The sequence below is a fragment of the Lipotes vexillifer genome, unplaced genomic scaffold (genome assembly GCF_000442215.2).
Source record: "Lipotes vexillifer unplaced genomic scaffold, Lipotes_vexillifer_v1.1 scaffold134, whole genome shotgun sequence".
NCBI classification, from domain to species: domain Eukaryota; kingdom Metazoa; phylum Chordata; class Mammalia; order Artiodactyla; family Lipotidae; genus Lipotes; species Lipotes vexillifer.
In genome coordinates this window covers 2,589,177-2,608,821 of record NW_006787464.1, presented here as the reverse complement: position 1 = coordinate 2,608,821, position 19,645 = coordinate 2,589,177, and the positions used below count along the sequence as shown (strand labels likewise).

At 37.6% G+C, this 19,645-nt stretch overlaps 2 protein-coding genes across 6 annotated transcripts in view; both read right to left on the bottom strand.

Moving 5' to 3' along the window:
* DYNLT5 (dynein light chain Tctex-type family member 5) overlaps window positions 1-8,326 on the bottom strand; it is a 26,461-nt gene extending 18,135 nt beyond the window's left edge. The window contains exons 1-2 of one of the 2 annotated variants that reach the window (XM_007460092.1): window positions 8,282-8,326; window positions 6,017-6,138 (exon numbers count right to left, since the gene is read on the bottom strand). In XM_007460092.1, the coding sequence (XP_007460154.1) occupies window positions 6,017-6,135 (119 nt within the window). In that variant the 5' untranslated portion in view covers window positions 6,136-6,138; window positions 8,282-8,326. Of the gene's footprint in view, window positions 1-6,016; window positions 6,141-8,281 lie in introns of those variants that run through there. The other variant, XM_007460093.1, reaches the window with a different exon arrangement.
* A 7,355-nt stretch (window positions 8,327-15,681) lies between these two features.
* The window catches only part of SGIP1 (SH3GL interacting endocytic adaptor 1), a 204,158-nt gene continuing 200,194 nt past the window's right edge, over window positions 15,682-19,645 (bottom strand). The window contains exons 23-25 of one of the 4 annotated variants that reach the window (XM_007460088.1): window positions 19,419-19,483; window positions 18,683-18,847; window positions 15,682-17,696 (exon numbers count right to left, since the gene is read on the bottom strand). In XM_007460088.1, coding sequence (XP_007460150.1) covers window positions 17,674-17,696; window positions 18,683-18,847; window positions 19,419-19,483 — 253 coding nt within the window. In that variant the 3' untranslated portion in view covers window positions 15,682-17,673. The remainder of the gene's footprint in view (window positions 17,697-18,682; window positions 18,848-19,418; window positions 19,484-19,645) is intronic. The other 3 variants (XM_007460090.1, XM_007460089.1, XM_007460091.1) reach the window with 3 other exon arrangements.

Sequence of the window (19,645 nt, the reverse complement as noted above, 5' to 3'; positions counted from 1 at the left end):
GGGTTGTTGTTTGTTTACGTCGGCGGGGGGGGGGGGGGGGGGGGGGGGGGTGGTGGGCAGCCTCTCCCCAGCCAGAAAGGTTTTTGAAGATGTCAAAACATCATAATACACAGAAAATTAAAAAAATATATAATATAGTATTTAAGTATGTATATTCTTGTAGTATATTTAGTATTTTGTGCATCAGAGTGGGTGCCTATTGGGAGATGAGAGTGGGAGTGAGGATGGGGAATAAGGGGGTAATCAGGCAAACAAGGGGTCCTACTCATATTAGCGATGACAATGTGCTACGAAATGAGGAATAGTTTCAACTCATCTCGGCTCCTGAGAGAAGTAAGATAATAAATGAGATGAATGGGGATAATAAAAGTACCTTCTCTACTTAACCCACAGGGTTTTTAAGAGATTCATATGGATATTGTATGGGATGTATCTATTAAGCACAACTTAATATTAGCTATTATTGTGGCTTAATTTAGGAACATGGCCAATGCAGTTTCTCAAGCTTCTCTCTCTTTGGAGGGAAGCTGTGTCTCATCCAGATCTTGTTGGGGGCTTTAGTTTGATTCAGATGGCAATAGAGCTTATCAAAAGGAGAAAACAGGCCAGGCAACATCATTTTTAACTGCACATAAGCGGCTCAAGTAGTATAGGTTGGAATCATTGAATAAATTCATCACATTTAAAATGACTTGTGCATTGCCTTTCCCACCAGATTATTTCGGTGTGGTTCACCACCTCTTCATTGGTCAATAAACATTTATTTCAAATGAAGCAATGAATGTAATCTTTTCCATTTTTTCCAAAAAAAGATTACCATGTGGCTTTAAGTTTACTTGAAAAATGAGATTCTCTAGAGAAGAACAACCCTACAGTTAGTCACCTTTATATGCCTTACATGTGGCACAAAGTGGAAGCTTAATAAACCTTGAATAAGTGAATAAGTGGAAGAATATAATGTGGCCTAACTACTGCATTAGATGCTACCAGTGGGTTCAAGTGGAGAGCTCTGGGATCCATCAAAGTTCTGGTTCATGATATCACTGTAATTTTGGTTTGAGGCAAAAGAGAGACTCTTCAGTCTTCAATCTTAGGCTTGACCTACCAGTTGAACTGCTGGCCTCAGAGATAAGAAGCCTGGATATCATGTCACATTATCCTGGAAAAGTAATTTAATCTCAGGCTTCTATTTCCATTTTAAGGATATGAGAGCAGCACATCTGTTCAAATACTCTTTGAAAGCTGCCAAAGCCTGTTTCCAACAAGAAAGACGTCATTGTAAATACCTGCTCTTACCCATGGATGGGAAACAGAAGGTTCTGGTGAATGAGTAGAAGCGTTTCATTGATGCAAGTTACACGTAGATAGCCAATTTTCAGAGAATGAGAATTTTTTACTGTAAACAAAAGCCCGTTTTGCCACTTGCTGATTCTGTAGCTTTGGAGCCTCAACCTCTCTAAGCATGTTTCTTCATTTGTAAGATGAAGATGCTAACAGCATCTCTCTTATAGAACAGGGGTAGGCAAATATTTCTGTAAAATGCCATATAGCAGATATTTTCCACTTTGCAGACCCTGCACTTCTATTGCAACTACTCAACTCTGCCATTATGGTGTCAAAGCAGCCAGAGACAATACATACATGAATAAGCATGGATGTGGTCCAGTAAAAACCTTATTTATGGATACTGAAAGTTGAGTTTCTTATAATTTTCACATGACAAAAAGTATTATTCTCCTTTTGATTTTTTTCAACCATGGAAAAACCTTTATACAAAAACAGATGGCAGGTTGGAATTGGCCCTCGGGTCATAGTTTGCCAACTCCTGATACAGTGTGTCTCTGAAACTTAAATGAGGTCGTAGTGAGGGCTCAGTAAAATTTAGCTTAGCACCCTTATTATTATCAATTATTTAACTGAAAAGCAACAAAATTCAAAATTATAGATAAAGTATGATGACAACTAGGTAGCTATTGGAAGAAATATGCCAATGCGCTAACAGTTATGATGTTGGGATAGTAAAAACCAGCTTAAAATATTTTTTTAAAGAATAAAGCATAAAAATTACCTCATAATGAAAACATAATTTACATTAAAGAGACAAATCTAAAAACAATTAACAATAATTATATTGAATATAAATTCAATCTTCCTTTTACAATTCAGAAGGCATTTCAGGTATCCATTATGCCCAGGGATCAATGTTAAGCATTAGTCACCTCTATAGAAGACCAAAGAGAAACCAAGAATGTGGATGAACTTATGCTGATCTTATGCCACATCTAAGAAACTGTTTTCCAAGCAGGTCTACCTCCTGTGCTTCTTTGCCCTCCTTATCAGACTGTTCATTGTTATAAAGGCCAATAAGTCCACAGTCTAATGAGAGAGATAGACAAGAAAACACCCAAATACAGTACCACGTAGAAGGGAAAAGCAGCAGGAGCAGAAAGGAAGAGCCTCCAACCCAGTCGGAAGTGGAAGCGGTTGTAGTTGGGTAGTTATGAAACCGTGGGCTACATCCATTTCACCTGCCTTCGCTAATCAAGGTTGTTTTAAGACTTGCATGTCCTCCAAGCGGTGCATAACCTAAACAATAAGATATTTGCCCAAGTTATTGTTTAGGAACTTGGAGTCAGCTGCATCTAATTCGAGGTCAGCTGGTTAAGGCTGGATAGGACCACTGACCCTTCAACTGGGCAGACGCTAGAGTCCAATCAGTGATCTTTTAACATCAGAGGGCCCAAAACTCCACCCTCAGAGTGTGCAGAGGGCTGTTGGCTAGAAACGTCTGCACGGAACAACAATTACTGCATCTTTTCCCAATCACCTTTCCTCACCCTCCCCGCACTTCCCACGCCTCATACCACCCTGCTTCTTTATTCTTTGTCCCATAAACTCCTGATCCCCTTGGCTTTGAGGAGGTGAATTTGAGATGTGTTCTCCTATCTCCTCGCTTGGCTGCCTTGCAAATGAACACTCTTTGCTGCAAACCTCAGCATGTTAGCGTTTTGGCTTGTTGTGTGTCAGGCAAAATGAACCTGTTTTGGAAACTGTGATAGAGAGCTTCTTGGAGAGTTGGAGATGGAGCTAAATTCTGAAGGAGGAAAAGAAGGAAGCCAGAGTGTAAGACGAGCATTCCAGACAAGGATACCCCATGGGAAAGCAATGTGAGGCAATGGCTGGAGGCAAGGCAGAGCACTGAGGGATTGTAAATATGGAAGGTGGGAATGGCCCAAGAGTAAGATGCAAGCAGGATAGTGGAGAAGACGGAACTAGAGAAGGCAAGAGTCCGTGGACCCTTTTGGCCATACTCACGATTTAGGACTGTATCCTAATCCTTAAATTGTTCCTTGACCTATAAGTCTCAGCTATTTCATAGCAAAATGGTAAGAATGATATCTACCTAGTAGGATTAATGCTGGGAGATTAAATGACATAATGTATTAGGTCCTCAATATACTTCAGCATATGCTTTATACTATTGAAATTAATCTATTCAAAAAATTGTTTTGAGATAACTTTCAAGTGAAAGCTATATGTTTTTCCAAAAGAACACTGCAAATTCAAAACAATGCTGCATTTGATAGCCACTAAGTTTTCAGAGTTTTTCTACTAGTTGAAGATCCATTTCAAGAAGGAGAATCACCTGTACATTCTGGTCCCTGGCAAGGATGAAGACAATGGAAAATAAGTGGGAGTTAGGGTTAGGAGGTAGCCTCCTAAATGGCCTCTGCATTGCAAGAGTGCTTGGAATCTGTTCATTTGCTATTTAATAAAAAAGGCTCCAATAGAGGATCCATTCTGAATATTTTGTTTGAGAGTCCCTGTTTCTAATTTTGAAATATATCAAGATAATTATCAATTAAATGTATTTGTTAGTAAAATAAATCTTTCCTCATGTGTTGCTAAAACTATTTTCGTGTTCTTGTTACCTTTTAATTTGTTTTTATACTTCATCAATAAAATAAGAGTGATCTTTAATTCTTCAGATTGGGCCATGTTCTGATTCTATATACTTGACTTTCTTATTTGCTTTGAAAGGGAAGAAGCAGATGAAACTTATGCAAGTAGGGATGATAGTTTAGTTTTTGGATAAGAACAGTGCTTTTTAAATCATGGGACCAGGATTTATGTCAGATTATTATTATAATATTTGCTTCTAAAAAGTTGAATTTAAGCTAACAATTATTTTTAAATAATTTTAAAAAACTCTTACACTTAAATCTTGGAAATAGCAGTCAAAATGACTTAGGATCAGAAGCAAAAGCTATAGAGGTTAATTATTCTCCCAGCTTTACTTCTGATGTACACTGAGATTGCTACTCCTTTATATTTCCTATCTGTGAAAGAGAGCGTTTGTACAGGACTTGTAATCCACAATCATCTAGGGTTGAAAAGTAGAATTTTGAGTAAGTGTATTAATACATTCTGAGAGCAGAACAATTTGGTTTCAGAATTCGAACGTAAATCTCTTCCAGTTCTTCTGGTCTCTGTTCCAACAGACACACCAGTTCCTGCTTCCCAATCATGGGGATTAATATGCTACATCTTTCTTTCTTTTAAATTTATTTATTTATTTTATTTACTTATTTTTGGCTGCATTGGGTCTTCGTTGCTGCGTGTGGGCTTTCTCTAGTTGTGGTGAGCGGGGGCCTACTCTTTGTTGCGGTGCGTGGGCTTCTCATTGCGGTGGCTTTTCTTGTTGCGGAGCACAGGCTCTAGGCACGCGGGCTTCCGTAGTTGTGGCTCGCGGGCTCTAGAGCGCAGGCTCAGTAGTTGCAGCGCACGGCCTTCGTTGCTCCGCGGCATGTGGGAACTTCCTGGACCAGGGCTTGAACCCGTGTCCCCGGCATTGGCAGGTGGATTCTTAATCACTGTGCCAGCAGGGAAGCCCTGCTATATCTTTCAATCGTGTAGAAACTTTTAAGAAGGAAAATTTATAATATAAATTAATTGACCTCTGCATTGGATAATTTGGTTTTCCTCCCAATGGCAGTCAAACAAAATGCCATGAAAGTATTAAAAATTAATTCATCTTTTTTAGGAGAGCAAATGCAATATGTAGCAAGAGCCAAAAAACGTTCTTATTATCCTTTGACCCACTAATTATACTTTGGGGAAGAAAACAATCAGAGACTTCTTATATAGTAAAAAATTTAAAAAGTGGAAACAAACTTAAAATGCTCAATGATTGGGGAACGGTTAGCTAACCCGGAATTACAAGCTGACAAAATATTGTATTATGCAACCATTTAAAAGGATATGCACAAAGACTATGAAAATACATTACAAAATTTGTTTAAAATAATGCTAAATGCATTGTATATGTATATATTGATTACAAAAATGCAAAAACAATGTATTCATATAATATTGAGGAGAAGAATTCAGGAGTCAGTTAAGAAGTAGCTGGTCTACATTGCCTATGACATTCTTTTCAGTAGGTGATTTTTTGGGGTAGTCTCTGAAATAGTAAAAAATGCTGCTGTGATCAACTTATCACTTAAATTTCCTTGTTCTTTTTCTCTGTCTTCTTTTTCTTGGTGCACAACACAGTGATTTAGTATTTCTGTACATTTCCAAATGATCACCATGATAAATCTAGTTACCATTTTTTCTCGTTCTTTTAAAAAATACGGCCCCCAAAGATGACCTAAACCTTGTACTTGCCCATTTTTCTCCCTTTTTTTTTTTTTTTTTTTTGTGGTACGTGGGCCTCTCACTGTTGTGTCCTCTCCCGCCGCGGGCTCTCCAGTTGCACAGCACAGGCTCCGGACGCGCAGGCCCAGCGGCCATGGCTCACGGGCCCAGCTGGAGGCATGTGGGATCTTCCCCGACCAGGGCAAGAACCCGTGTCCCCTGCATGGGCAGGCGGACTCTCAACCACTGCGCCACCAGGGAAGCCCCTTTTCTCCCTTTTTATGTCCCAAAGGAAATGCGTTTTTTTCCTCCTGATAAATATTATGAACCTGTTTATTCAATAATTGAGTGTGTTAATGGACATCCAGTCACTCACTCTTTGGTGCGCCCACGAGGCTCCTTCCGCCGGAACTCATGACTACTTAAAGAAGACACACTGCCCCTCTTCTTCAGTAAATGAGCCGTTCTGTCTTTAGCAATGTCTGACATCATCATAACCTATGGAAGAAAACTTTTGTAAAATACTGAACAAAAGATCTGAAAATATTTTAGTATAACACAGAGACTCATTCTAAATAAAGTACACAGATCCTTTTTTTTTTTTTAAGGCATTTTGGAATAGGGAAGTGGGGTTTCCTTAAGAGTGATTTTTAGTATATGTTGTTATTCTGGTCAGTATAACTGGAAATATGATAACTCTTTTTGAAAATATTTCAGAATTTATTTATAAGAAGTAGAGACTTCCTTTTTTGTTTTATTTTTATTTTTCTGGCTGCACTGCATGGTATGCGGGATCTTAGTTCCCTGACCAGGGATGGAACCCGCTCCCCCTGCAGTGGAAACACAGAGTCTTAACCACTGGACCACTGGTTATGCAATAGCATACTTAATTCACACAAGCATATATTAAGCTGCAACAAAAATACTTAACTGCAGAAGAGGTTAAAGTCACTGAGAAATGATAGCCATATGTAGAGGAACGATATTATCCTACACAAGAAAACAATATTTTTATTGCCTCCCCAAATTTAATTTCAATGATATTTTGCTAATTAACATTTGTTGTTGTTGCTATTACTTGAAAAATTAAGATGAGCTGCTTCTCCAAAGGGTATTTTTTTTTCAAGCAACAGTGATTTACTTTGTAAAGAGCAAACAGAACTTTTGTTTTTGTTTTTTTTGTTTGTTTGTTTGTTTTTGTTTTTTGCGGTACGCGGGCCTCTCACTGTTGTGGCCTCTCCCGTTGCAGAGCAACAGGCTCCGGACGTGCAGGCTCAGCGGCCATGGCTTATGGGCCCAGCCGCTCCGCGGCATGTGGGATCTTCCCAGACTAAGGCACGAACCCCTGTCCCCTGCATCGGCAGGCGGACTCTCAACCACTGCGCCACCAGGGAAGCCCAGAACTTTTAATGAAGTAATTTATTGGAAAACCTACCTCCTCTCACAAATGCTTGTGAAAAAGCTGGTAGTAGGAATGGACTTCCCAGAACTTGGACTGTAACTCTACTGCCCTATTGCCTACATACAAGTTTAGACATTCATTGGAATTATTTTATAATCTGTAAATCTGAGAGCCCTAACAGGGAGACACTGTGCTAGGCACTAAAACAGAACTAAAACAGTCCCTGCCTTCAAAGAGCTGGCAGTTGAAGTGGGTAGGGCAGACAAGAACACAACCTAAAACCCCAGTGTGATCAGTGTCAGGGAAGGCAGAGGCAAAGGGTACTGAAGGGCACACAAATACAGCAGAGGTACTGTGTGTTAGGAAGCGAGGCAGTGTGGGGAGTGTGTGATTGTGGACCTGTGTGTGAGAGTGTGTGTACATGGGTGTGAGCATCTCTATGTGAGCATATATATGTCTCTGTGGGCATGTGCTTGTGTGTATGAGCATGAGTGTGTCCCCATGAGTGTGTGAGGCTGTGTGTATGAGTGAGTGTGTACATGAATGTGTGTGCCTGTGTGAGTGCCCATGTGAGCATTTCTTTGTGTGTACCTGTGTGTATGAGTGATTATCTGTGTACCTGAGTGTGTGCCTTTGTATGTCGGTGTGTGCACTTTTGTGTGTGATGTGTCTGTGCACTGAATGCATGTGTGCTTGTGTGTTTGAGTGTGTCTGTGTACATGAGTGTGCCTGTGTGAGCGTGTGTATGTGTGAACAAGACATACAGAGCCTGTTTAAGTGGGTCATTCAGGTTCCAACCTTAAAGTGACACTGACAGACCTCGGTCTGCTCACCTGTTTCCAAAGCTGCCCCGCAGGCCAGAATTGGGACCTGGAGGTCCAGAGGGGCTGAGGCCGCCGGTGTCGCCAGACCTCAGGCAGACTGATCAGAACTCAGGCTGCTCCACGATCGAGCCGGCTGGCCAGCTCTGCACTGGGCAACACTGTAAAGCCGAGACACACAGGCGGGCAGGGAACAAAAGGCCAGGACATGCTTCCAGTTCCAAAAACTGGGGCCATTTTTTTCTTATTTTTTGGAGGCAGGAGGAATAAGGCATTAGAGAGAGAGGTCGTGGACAAGGCAGGCAGGTCATTTGTGACACAGGGCCCTCCCCGCTTAGCCCCCTCGATCCTCGAACTTGCCTTTTGCCTCGGTCTTCTCTGCTCCTGCCCAGACGCGCTGCGGAGAGGGCGCACTTACCTAAGGCTGTGCTGGACATGCAGACGCGACTCGGCCGGGGGCCTCCCGGACCACGGGCTCCTCCGCTGCCGGGACCAGCGCGGGGCGAGGCTCCCGCCTCCCAGGCTTCCCTCTGCCCGCGAATGCCAGCGCACTCCCTCTGGACTCCGCGGCCCGTCTCCAAGGTGACCTTCTCAAACAGAGTCCTTGGCCCGCCCCAGGCAGACATAGTAGTTGCGTAGTCCTCTGAGCCGCCTAAGGATGTACAGGATCTCCTCGTCACTGCCCAGAGCGGGCTGCGCTGAGCCTGGCTGTGCCTTGGGGTGGCCGCGAGCTGGAGAGAAGCCGAGTCATTCTATAGCGAGGGGGACATCTGGGAACTCAAGGGGCAGCCCTGAGAGCCCTCATCAGTTTCCTTTTGCAGATGTCAGGGGCAGGAGTGGGAAATGCTGCCGTTTCCTAGGACGGGAAATGCGAGGTACAGAGAGAAAGGAAAGCACCCCCTTCCCTTCCCTCGACCCCTGATGCTGCCTTCCACCACCCCAAGGCACAGATGGTTGATAATAGAGCTCACATTTACCAGGTACTGGCAAACAGTTTTAGTTTTATCTAGTCCTCCCAATAACTCTTTCAAGAAAGCATTGTTGGGACTTCCCTGGTGGCACAGTGGTTAAGAATACGCCTGGCAACGCAGGGGACACGGGTTCGAGCTCTGGTCTGGGAAGATCCTACATACCGAGAAGCAACTAAGCCTGTGCACCTAACTACTGAGCCCGCACTCTAGAGCCCGTGGGCCACAACTACTGAGTCCCTGTGCCACAACTACTGAAACCCGAGCGCCTAGAGCCCAGGTTTCACTACAAGATAAGGCGCCACAACGAAGAGTAGCCCCCGCTCGCTGCAACTAGAGAAAGCCTGCGCGCAGCAAGGAAGACCCAACGCAGCCAAAAATAAATAAATAAGTAAAGCAAATTTAAAAAAATAATAAAAATAAAAAAAGAAGGCGTTGTTAGTCCTTTACAGATTTAGAGAATTGAGATTCTGAGATATTGAATAATATGCCCAGGGCCGCTTGGAACTCATCGGCTTATCTTTTGGGCATTACAAACTTTCACGTTACACTTTCCTTGACACCACTCTCCCCAATCCTTAAAGTTTACAAAGATTTGAAATGGAGGCTGTTTGGGGTTGAGAACCCACCTGACATAACTAATAGGCCCCTTCCTCCTTAATAACTATCCCTCTTCTAACCCCAGAGCCCTTCCCCCAACCCAAAGCAAACAAAACCAGACCCTGAAGGGACCTTCACATAGTGGGCAATCATTGGAAATAGAAAAAGATGGTGCCCTAAGCACCTAGCTTGGTGCATGTCCATTAATGAGTGCTCAGTGCAGCTAGAATTGGCTGTCAATAGCAATACATCTGCATAACAGTAGAGCGCATAAGGATTAGGATAGCATTGGAGAAAGAGCATTAACGTTTTCTGGCCTGTCTCAATCCCTATGCACATAAAAATAAGAACAGGAAAGTGTTGTTGACTATTTACTATATAATAGTTAGGAACTGTTAGGTGACTGATAAATATTATCTCATTTAATCTGTTCAGTGACCCTAGGATAAGGGGATAGTAACTCTACTTTTTTTAAGATAAGGAAATGAAGAATCATTGAGTAACATGCTCAAAACTATAGTTAAATTATAGAATGAGATTTGTCCTACTCTATAGCCCTTGCACTGTGCCAGACCTTCTGCCCACCATGCCCACCCTAAATATGCAACGAAGTTTTCCAGAAATGTGGTAAAACTTTAAGAGGCTGGTAATAAAAGAGGTTCACAACTCATTTTTGTTTTTCATTTATTTTCCAGAAAAAAATCACATTTAAATAGTAACTTACTTATATATTTGATCTTGTTCTCAAGTATAATTAAACTTTGTCCTGCAATGGGAACCCTAGTTGCAGTAATGTGCCATGATAAATAATTGCATATTTAGGATTTTGTAAAATGGGTGATTGGGAAAATTATGAAGGAAAAAATACTTGTAAAAATCATTATTTACAAAAAATGATATCCACACCTTTTCTAATTTATAAGGCAAGTAACATTAAAATGTTCTCATGGTTATCTTCAAGAAGTCAATATTACACATTCATATCACCATTGTTCATCAGAGAGCTTTGGGCAGTTCTGTGAAGGAACAAACCCTTGCTTTTTTTTTGCTGGTTTTCTCTTGAGCACGGCACCTAAGCAGTAAAGATTTCATCACAGCTAAGAGAATTAAGCATTCTCTATTGAATTACACATGTAGGAAAAAGAGCCAGTCATCAATATTTTAACTAACTTTAAAAGTATATTTGAGTATTTTACCCCAGAGTTTTTTTTTTAGTAAATATTTTATGCTCAAGGTATTTTGTGACAATATGTACTCCATCTAAGGTCATAAAGACATTGTTTACTTTAGCTACAAAGATCATGGAGAACTCTAAATAAAAGCTACCACCAACTCAAAGTATACACTAACAGCATTTTCTTTAAGAAAGACAGCTGACTGAATTTTATTACCTTTAGAAATACAACAAAATTTCTCTGAGATTCTTTTCCTAGTTTCTCTTATAGTTAAAAGTACAAAACAAAACAAAAAAATCAATGCCTTCCATTGCCATTCAGTAGGCACAAAATTAACATTTGATCATTTCATTCATACAGATCTCTATGTAGAGTGAAAAAAAAATCCTTTGTATATTGAAACCCAATACTCTTCAAACAGTTTTAAAAGCCAGATCTACAAATGACTGCTTGGCCTGTAGTGAAGTCCTAATGAATTAAAAATTGAACTATATTTAGAGAAATGTAAAGTGATTCAGCTTTACTCTTTTCTGTCTGATAACAGACAGTTTACCCAGGAATTATTAAAGGAACTTTGCTGATTTTTTGTGAAAACAGTTGATTTGTAAAATAAAGCAAAGCAAAAAAGAACTGCATAATGCTCATTAATAGAGTGTAGAGTCCTGCAAAATCTATACTAAATAGTGCATTTTCCCTAGGTTTAACTGAAATATTTTTCATGTAATTTCTAACAAGATTATGTAAAAAAGCAGTCAGCATCAATCCATCATGATTCAACTTCTTAAAGTGTTTAGATAAAGTATTACCAAAGATTGTTCACTAGTATTAATTCTACTCTGTAAAGAAATTTGGACCATCTTCAACAGATAGCAGCATGATGTGATGGCCATTAAGTGCAGATCCTAAAAATAATGCTTAAAATTTTAAAATAGTAAAACAATTTTATTGTTTTGTTTTGAATACTTTAGGTGATAAAGTTAAATTCACTAAGATATACTTATGAAATTTAAAGTAGGTACTAAATCATTTAAAGTGGCAGAAACTTTCCTTAGAGTTAAAACAAAAACCCAGAAGCATCTTTCCAAAGCATTCCTGGTTATATGATTTGAAATTGCTGAAAGATATGTAAACCGGTGTTAAAAAGAAAACTTTTCTAAAGTTTCTTCAAGATGTGTTTAGAAAAAAAAGTGTTTTCCTGATCCAAAACTTCCTTAAGCTTCATTAAAACACTAATATTTATTATCAATGTCTAAGGAGTGGGTTGGGACTACGGTCTAGGATCATTTATTCTCAGACCACAATGAACATTTGCCAGAAGCAGTAGTCCTGAACATGATTTGGAAAACACTGGAATACAATGAATGAAGTAGAATTACCCTTTACTTATTTTCTTTTGCCAATTAAGGGACACATAAAAATATATTTGCTTTTCATTGAAACATCTTTTCCTATAAGGTTAAAGATGTATTTAGAACAGGCAATGTACTGCACTAGAGATAGAAGGAGACGATTAGAAATACTATAAATCAAAGAAAAAATAACATTAGAAGTTAAGCCTAGAGATAAGTTATTATACCCATGGTGAATGTCAACAAGGAGGTGACTTTCTCTCCTAGGAATACTCATTTTGGATAGACATCAGATATTAAACATGAGGGACAGTCAAGAGGTCTGACCATGGTCAACTCAATAGACCCTAAAATTTGATCTTCTTTCAAGAAGGATATTTGGTATTCAGTTAGATATTTAATAATGCAACTCTAGCCTATAGAAGGTTACAGACCATCAAAGAAATAGAAATGCTAGTGGGTTTTTTTTTTTTTTGCGGTACGCGGGCCCCTCACTGTTCTGGACTCTCCCGTTGCGGAGCACAGGCTCTGGACGCGCAGGTTCAGCGGCCATGGCTCACGGGCCCAGCCGGTCCGCGGGATCTTCCCGGACCAGGGCACGCACCCGTGTCCCTTGCATCGGCAGGCGGACTCTCAACCACTGCGCCACCAGGGAAACCCTATTGTTCGTCTTTAATATTTGGAGACTTAAACAGTGCACTCCTATCTCACTTTTCCTCCATACATTCCACAGACAAAAAGTAATGTAATGGTAGCCATGTTTGATTCACAAATGAGCAAATGGCATTTAACTACTGTTTGCTGAATGAAAAAAAAAATGGAAGGAGCAGGAAAATACAATAAAGCCTGAAGAGAGAAGTACACGTAGTAAAAGAGGTGGGGTGGGTCATCAGAACAGCCTCTTTAATCAGTGTAACAAAGTTTGACTTGTTCATTCATATCAACAATTTAATTTGACTCATTTTAAGGAAACATCATGTTGACAACTTTTAAAGCGATATTTAGAGATCACCCTAATTTTGATACCATAAAAAAATTATGCGTCCATTTAAAATAAATTGCTGACCAGAAAACCATGTAGCAAAATGAATACATTTACATTGAATGGGATTTTACTCAAATGCATAATCTTTTGGAAAAAAGAAAGTTAAAAACAAACAAACAAACAAGAAATCACAAGCGCATCTCCTTAGTAGTTATAGGCACATTTTACCGTGTCATTCAACTTTAACTGACAGACTTTGATTATTTTGAGAAAAAAAAATGCAAAAATGAAAGCAATTGGTTCAACTCTTTTGGAATGACAGTAGTCCGTGCTTATAAAGCATCCAATTCAAAGGCCTACAAAATAAACAGTGTCAGCTCACAAGTTAGATGTCTGTGTCCCTTGAAGGAAGGGAGCTATGTTTTAGGACATTTTATTTGGAATGAATGACAGCTTGCAACCTACCTACTTCTTTTAATCTTTTAAGACACTGACAAAAAGGACAGAAAAATGACAATGAGAGAATACATTTCAGGTCAGTTTGAGATAGCATAAGAGAACTCTAAGGAAACAAGGAATTTTCCTAGAAAAATCCCTCTACCTTTTTCTTTTCTTCAAGATTGTAGGAAGCTAAGTGGACTGAATGAAAAAATAAGCTCACTAGAAAAATGGTATTCAAATGATAATTGAATGTGTAAAATCTGATGAAATGACAGAACTAAGAAGTATTTGAGAGATCTACTAGGGCAGTGATTCTCAAATTTTGGGTGCTTGTCAAAATACATATTCTTAAACCCCACCCCTACAGATTTATTTATTCAGTATCAATTTATTGATGCCCACTATGTTCTAGACTCTGGGGATATAGTGGTAACTAAGCCAAAATCATTTCTGTTGTTAAATAAATGATAATACAAGTGGTCCACAAATCATGCTTTGAGAAACATATTCTTTTCCAAGAATTTTGCTTTTGGAATTATCCTTATTTTGGTATTAATTTTTCATAGCACCTTTTACCTGGGTATTTAGTGGAATATGTATAGTAAAATAAAACAGAAGAGTTCATTTCCCAGAATGAGCAAGTAAAACAGGTCAAGGGCTCCCACTGCTGTCAAGATAACTGGGTTACTTCCAGCTGCTGTGTCACTTTGGGCAAATTATTAATTTGTTTAAGCCTCAATATCACCATTTGTAAAATGCTAATTAAAAAGAGTATCTACCATTTGGGGGTTGATATAAAGATTAAGTGAGCTAACATCTATAGTGACTGGTACATGGTAAGCACACAAGAGAATATCAATTTTTATTGTATATCAATTACTATGATTGTACAAGTTTTTTGTAAAGTCCGCAAAGGTGGATCTCTCTGAGTCAACTAGAACCATGGAACTTCTGAGGTGGGAGAAGCTTTATAGATCATGGCTGTGTTATTATGGTATTTAAACAGTGCTCTGGAGGACCAGATTTAAACTGCTGGAGGAACTCCTTCATTGCTCTGAGCTGTTGTGCCTAACAGGATTCCATGTGCAATTTTAGCAGAAAAAAGTTTGGCTGTTAAGAAAACCTTGGAAACCACTGTCAATCTCAACTCCTCATTCTAAAGGTGAGAAATTAAAGAGGGCTATGATTTGTCCAAGGTCACACAGCAAGAGTTAGTGGTAGAGCTAATGTAGTTACCAGGCTTCTTTGAAATGAATATTTGGAAATGGAAATATGAGTAATTATGGCCTCAAACACTTTGCAGATTAAGATTCAGTAAAAATACATAAAAACAAAAATAAAACAACTTTCTGGAGGGGATGGTTCCTCTCTATTCACTTGAAACCATTTGAAATGTGGACATTCTTTCTTTACAGGTGAAATGTACTTCCAAATACTATGCAGTGAATTTTCATTTTGGCTGTATGTGTAGAGAAGAATAGAGCTTTAAAAATAATTTAAAATTTAATTGTTTGGAATTGTATGTTCCAATTATGCGAAAATTCAGACTAATTCTTAAGAAAAATTATTTTTAAAAATAACATGAAAATATGGAATTTATTTGAAAAAAAATATTTCCCATGTTGCAAAATAAAGCATTCATACTTTCTGTCTTGTTAGAGCAGAATCTTTTTTAATCATAATGCTCAGGAAATGGTGTTCTGGTTAATGAGAACCCTTTCTTTTTATTTGAACCCTTGGTATTGAAAATCTAAATATGTACTAGCCCATTTTGTTTTAGGAATTGATAATGAATCTGACTTAGTGTTTCTTTTATAATTACATTGTCTAGGATCATTTTTCCTAACACAAATTCTTATTGTACAGTACTTTGGATACAGGAGTAACAGGAGATTATAAACTACAAGATTAAAAAAAAAAACACCCAAATCTAAATCCCTGATATGAGTTAATGGTGTTATTATATGACCTATTTTCTGAAAGAAGAAGGGATATATTCTCTATGAAGGTTCTGGTATTCAATAATAATAATAATAATATTTCAAAATTAATAATTTTGAAATCTCTGACTTTCATTCTGTTTCATAAAGACCAATTATGGAATCATAGGATATCTTCATAGCTTCAAATTTAGTGCCTGAGACATCTGAATAATGTAGAGATCATTGTAATCTGTTTTAAATTACATTATATATCAACCAAATTATCCTATGAAAAGAAAACCCTTGTGTTTAATTACTAATTCACTCTAGAAAGATATAAAATAAAATAAGATATAATGAGCAAGACATGAGAACCAATAATATTTATACACTTTTAATATGCTTTGTGTTAATATTCAATATGTTTTCTCATGAACTGATTTCTTAAAAACACATTTTTATATTCATATGCTGGATAATTCTCAATTTTCTGTTACTTACTCTCCATTGGTTTCAGTGTCTGAAATTTCCCCATGTTTCATGGGATTTAAAAGTTTGCATTTACTATTTTGGTTACAAAATCAAATTGAATATCTTTGCTTAAAGTGAGTTTATTACTTACTTGTTCAAAAAACTTCAACACCAGAGACTGCTTGGTGAGCCAATTGAGAGTTGTTTGAACAGTAAGATTTCTTCTAAGGTAAAACAGGTCATTTTGAACATTCTTTTGGTAGCAAGCACTGATTGAGGAGTACAAATATTAATTTAAAAAGTTTCACTATAAACAACTGCCAGTCACAATCTCATTTTAAATGTAAGACTTACAAAATTTAATTTGATTCTAAAATTTAAAGGGGCTAAAGGTTCTTTGTCAAGAATGAATGAATGTAAAATAAAATTTATCAACTAATGATGAATATAACAACTTAATAATTATAGCTATTTAATAGTATAACCTAGAGTAGGAATTAGTTCATGTTTAAAATAGGTTCTATGACTTAAAGGAAAATTCATGTTTTCAGATTGTAATGAAGGAAGGTTTTACAACTGGGACCCCTGAATAAGAGCTTCTTTATCCCGAATTCCCATATTATGAGGCCAGACTGAGTAATTACAGTTTTTATTATACCTTGCGACAATGAAATCATAACATACATTTTTGATAACTCTCTTTTTGATTCCCCAAGAATGGCAAAGATTTATAGTTACATACAATGAATTTTATACAAGAGGAAATTTATTGCACAATAATGTGGTTAGAATTTGATTTATAAAGGATTATTTTTTCCTTCTCAAATGGTATAAATGATGACAATTAAAATTCTCCTTCTGGATTTAAGTAGGGGACTAAAATCTTTTTTTCTCGGATATTTAGACTCAGTGTTTTGGTTCCTATTGGTAAAGAGGAAGATGCTTGGTACCATTCCCCATGCTGGATGGGAGGCGCTCTCTGTATAGAGTTATTGTGCAAAAGTTGTTAACCAGTTCAACTATGGAAATTCTTGAAATTTTAAAATCACAATTTTTGTTTTAGTCTGATTATTCAGTAATCTCCACATCTGCTAAACTGTGGAGAGAGGGGGGAGTAGTTAAGACTTCGACATCTCCTTTACTCTTGATTATAATTTCATAAACTTTAAATATGAATTGCTTTCCCTTTTTACACAAGTTATAAAAATAAGAGGGCCTGTTTACACAGTTTGCATTTTTATGAAATTTGCAGTTTGAAAAAAAAGCTTTTTAAAAAGTGGTAATTAATGCTTTTCTTTGAATATGCACATGTACCTTGGAATTTTTTTTTTTCTGAAATAGTTTCTGACTTTAACCCACTAAATATTTGAAGATAGAATTTTTATTTAGCACTAGAGTAAAACATACTAAGGACCGAAGAAAAGGAAGTTTTTTTCTGGTTCCACTGAATTTTCTTTGTGTGTGGCACCCCCTTATGACAGCTATCAATATTATATTTAAATTTTATATATTGACAAAATGCAATCTACCTCTGTAAGCATTGTGCCATTCAACAGTACTACTATTAAATTTACATACCACAGTTTAAATTACATCCATTTCAGGAATGGTAAAATGCTAAAACTCAAGTATAACTGCCTTACTGGAATGAGTACAATTTACAAATACAATAATTACATTTTAAAACCATTAACAATATTACACCTAGAAGTAAATACTGTAGGACTGGTCATCATGGTATTGTGTGAGGGAAATCATTGCTGAAAGTCATTGACATTTCCAGCAGATATACCCCAAGTGCAGATTTTGGTTTGTTTTCATCAAACCAAAATTAAAACCTGTTTCTCATACAGTAGTTTTCCATTATATGAATCCTCCAAATCCTTGCATAAGATTTTATTAGTTATCTGCCAAGTATTTTCCTGCAAAATAAAACAACATATCAACGGGTTACCTGCTAGTTCCATAATGTGGTTATTATGTGGGTAACATTTCTATTCTTCCTGCCCTACTCCTAGAAGCCAATACTATGTAATTGAAGGGTACAATACTAACATAAAATACATAAAGTTTATTAAGTTTTCAACTTTCCAGACCAGCTAGTTGCCTTTTCACATTTCCATATAGGAATACTTTGCAGAGGTTTGGGTTGCCCAGAATAGCTTGGAAGATTTGTTCCTGGATGGGAGAATCCAACTTCTTATAGAAAGAGTAACCATATAATTTCCACCCTGGGCCATTTTTGAGAACAAAATGGGTGTAATTAATAATTACATCAATAAGGCAGACATAAAAACCAGGATGTATTCCAACAAATCATTGACAAAGATAATCACCTTAATATTGGGGAATCCCCACCCATAAACTCTCGTGTGTGCCAAAAACCTGTCTCATTATCACATTTCAGCTCTAGGCAACCACTTCTGATCTCTGGTCTAGACTTTTTAAGGTGCTATTAAAGTGAAGATGGATCCTCTTAGATCTCAGCTAAGCCTAGACAAGTCTAAAATCTATGAAGACCTGCTGAAGAAAAAGAGTTTTCAGGTAAGAGATAAATTCAAAATTAGCATTTATCTTGCTTGTCAATGTAACAAAAGTAGGATTTACCCCCATTAACCTCAGTGTACACACCTATATAATGGGAATGACAGGTCAGTCCCATATAAGAAATAGCCAGAGCCATGATAAGTATCCAGGACCTTCCTGATTTCTGATTCCCAGTTTCACTGTCCTATTTTTACTTCATTCAACAATTGGTTTGCTTTCTGACTGTGATGGGAAATGGGGACTGGGAGTGGGGAAGAAGAGGAGGAAGATGATCAGAAAATCACAACCTATTCCTTCTTAAGGAAGAGTAGCTAAGGCAACATTATTGTTTGCAAATGAAACTCACAAGATGCCCACTTACCTGCAGCAAACCTTTTCTTGATGAGTGAAAATCTATACCCTGCTCCAACAAGTTCAATGTCACAGCCAGACAGCGTGCTTCCTTCACTTGTAAACTGCACAACCAATGGGGAAGGTTTGCTGGGGCCTTCAGATAACTGAAATCTTGCCAATAAAGAGCCCACTCCTACAAAAAGAGTATTATTACAAGATAGTCAACACAACATTCTGGATATAGCTTTGGAAATTGCATTCAAAGTTAATGTGCAAAATCGAACTTACTAGAAAATAGTATATGTTTCAGTATAAATAGAATAAAATTTATCATTAAATATTATTCATGACTTTTTTGCACGCTGATAAAAATGTAATTCAGCCAAATGGTACTTCAAAATTTGGAAGCATGCTGCTTGGAAGGCAATGTATTTTCCAGTTTATGATTAATATCAGAGGAAAGTGAAAAATATCTAACTATCAGGGAGTGTGAGATCTGATACAGAATGGAAATATGCCTCATTAAAAGCTCTTCTCTGCTTAAAGTATGGTCTGTTTGATGTGGGGTCTTGGGCAGAAAATAGGTAGCAGAGGATTCATTGAAGAACTATTTTCTTTTATTGGTTAAAATAAGTATATACCAAAGTGAACTGAAATATTTTGCTTACTTTTAGTGCTAACTGTATTTTGGTTAATAATTTTCTAATATCTGAAAGTTATTTCAGCTTTATGTATTAAATAAAATAAGCCTGTGATTACATTACCTCCATTTTCTGACTTCTGAGAAATATCAGGAATCTTCCACAATATTCTGTGCTGTTCAGCATTCCTAAAAATAAAGTAGGTAAAAGACTTTTTCATATGCAAGGGTTTCTGTTTAATGGATGTCATATTTTTCCAGATAGTGTTAATTAATAAAAATGATCTTAAAAATTTTAGCTACAATTAAAGCATTACCTATCATCTATCTAGCCATGCCTTCCTCTTTCCC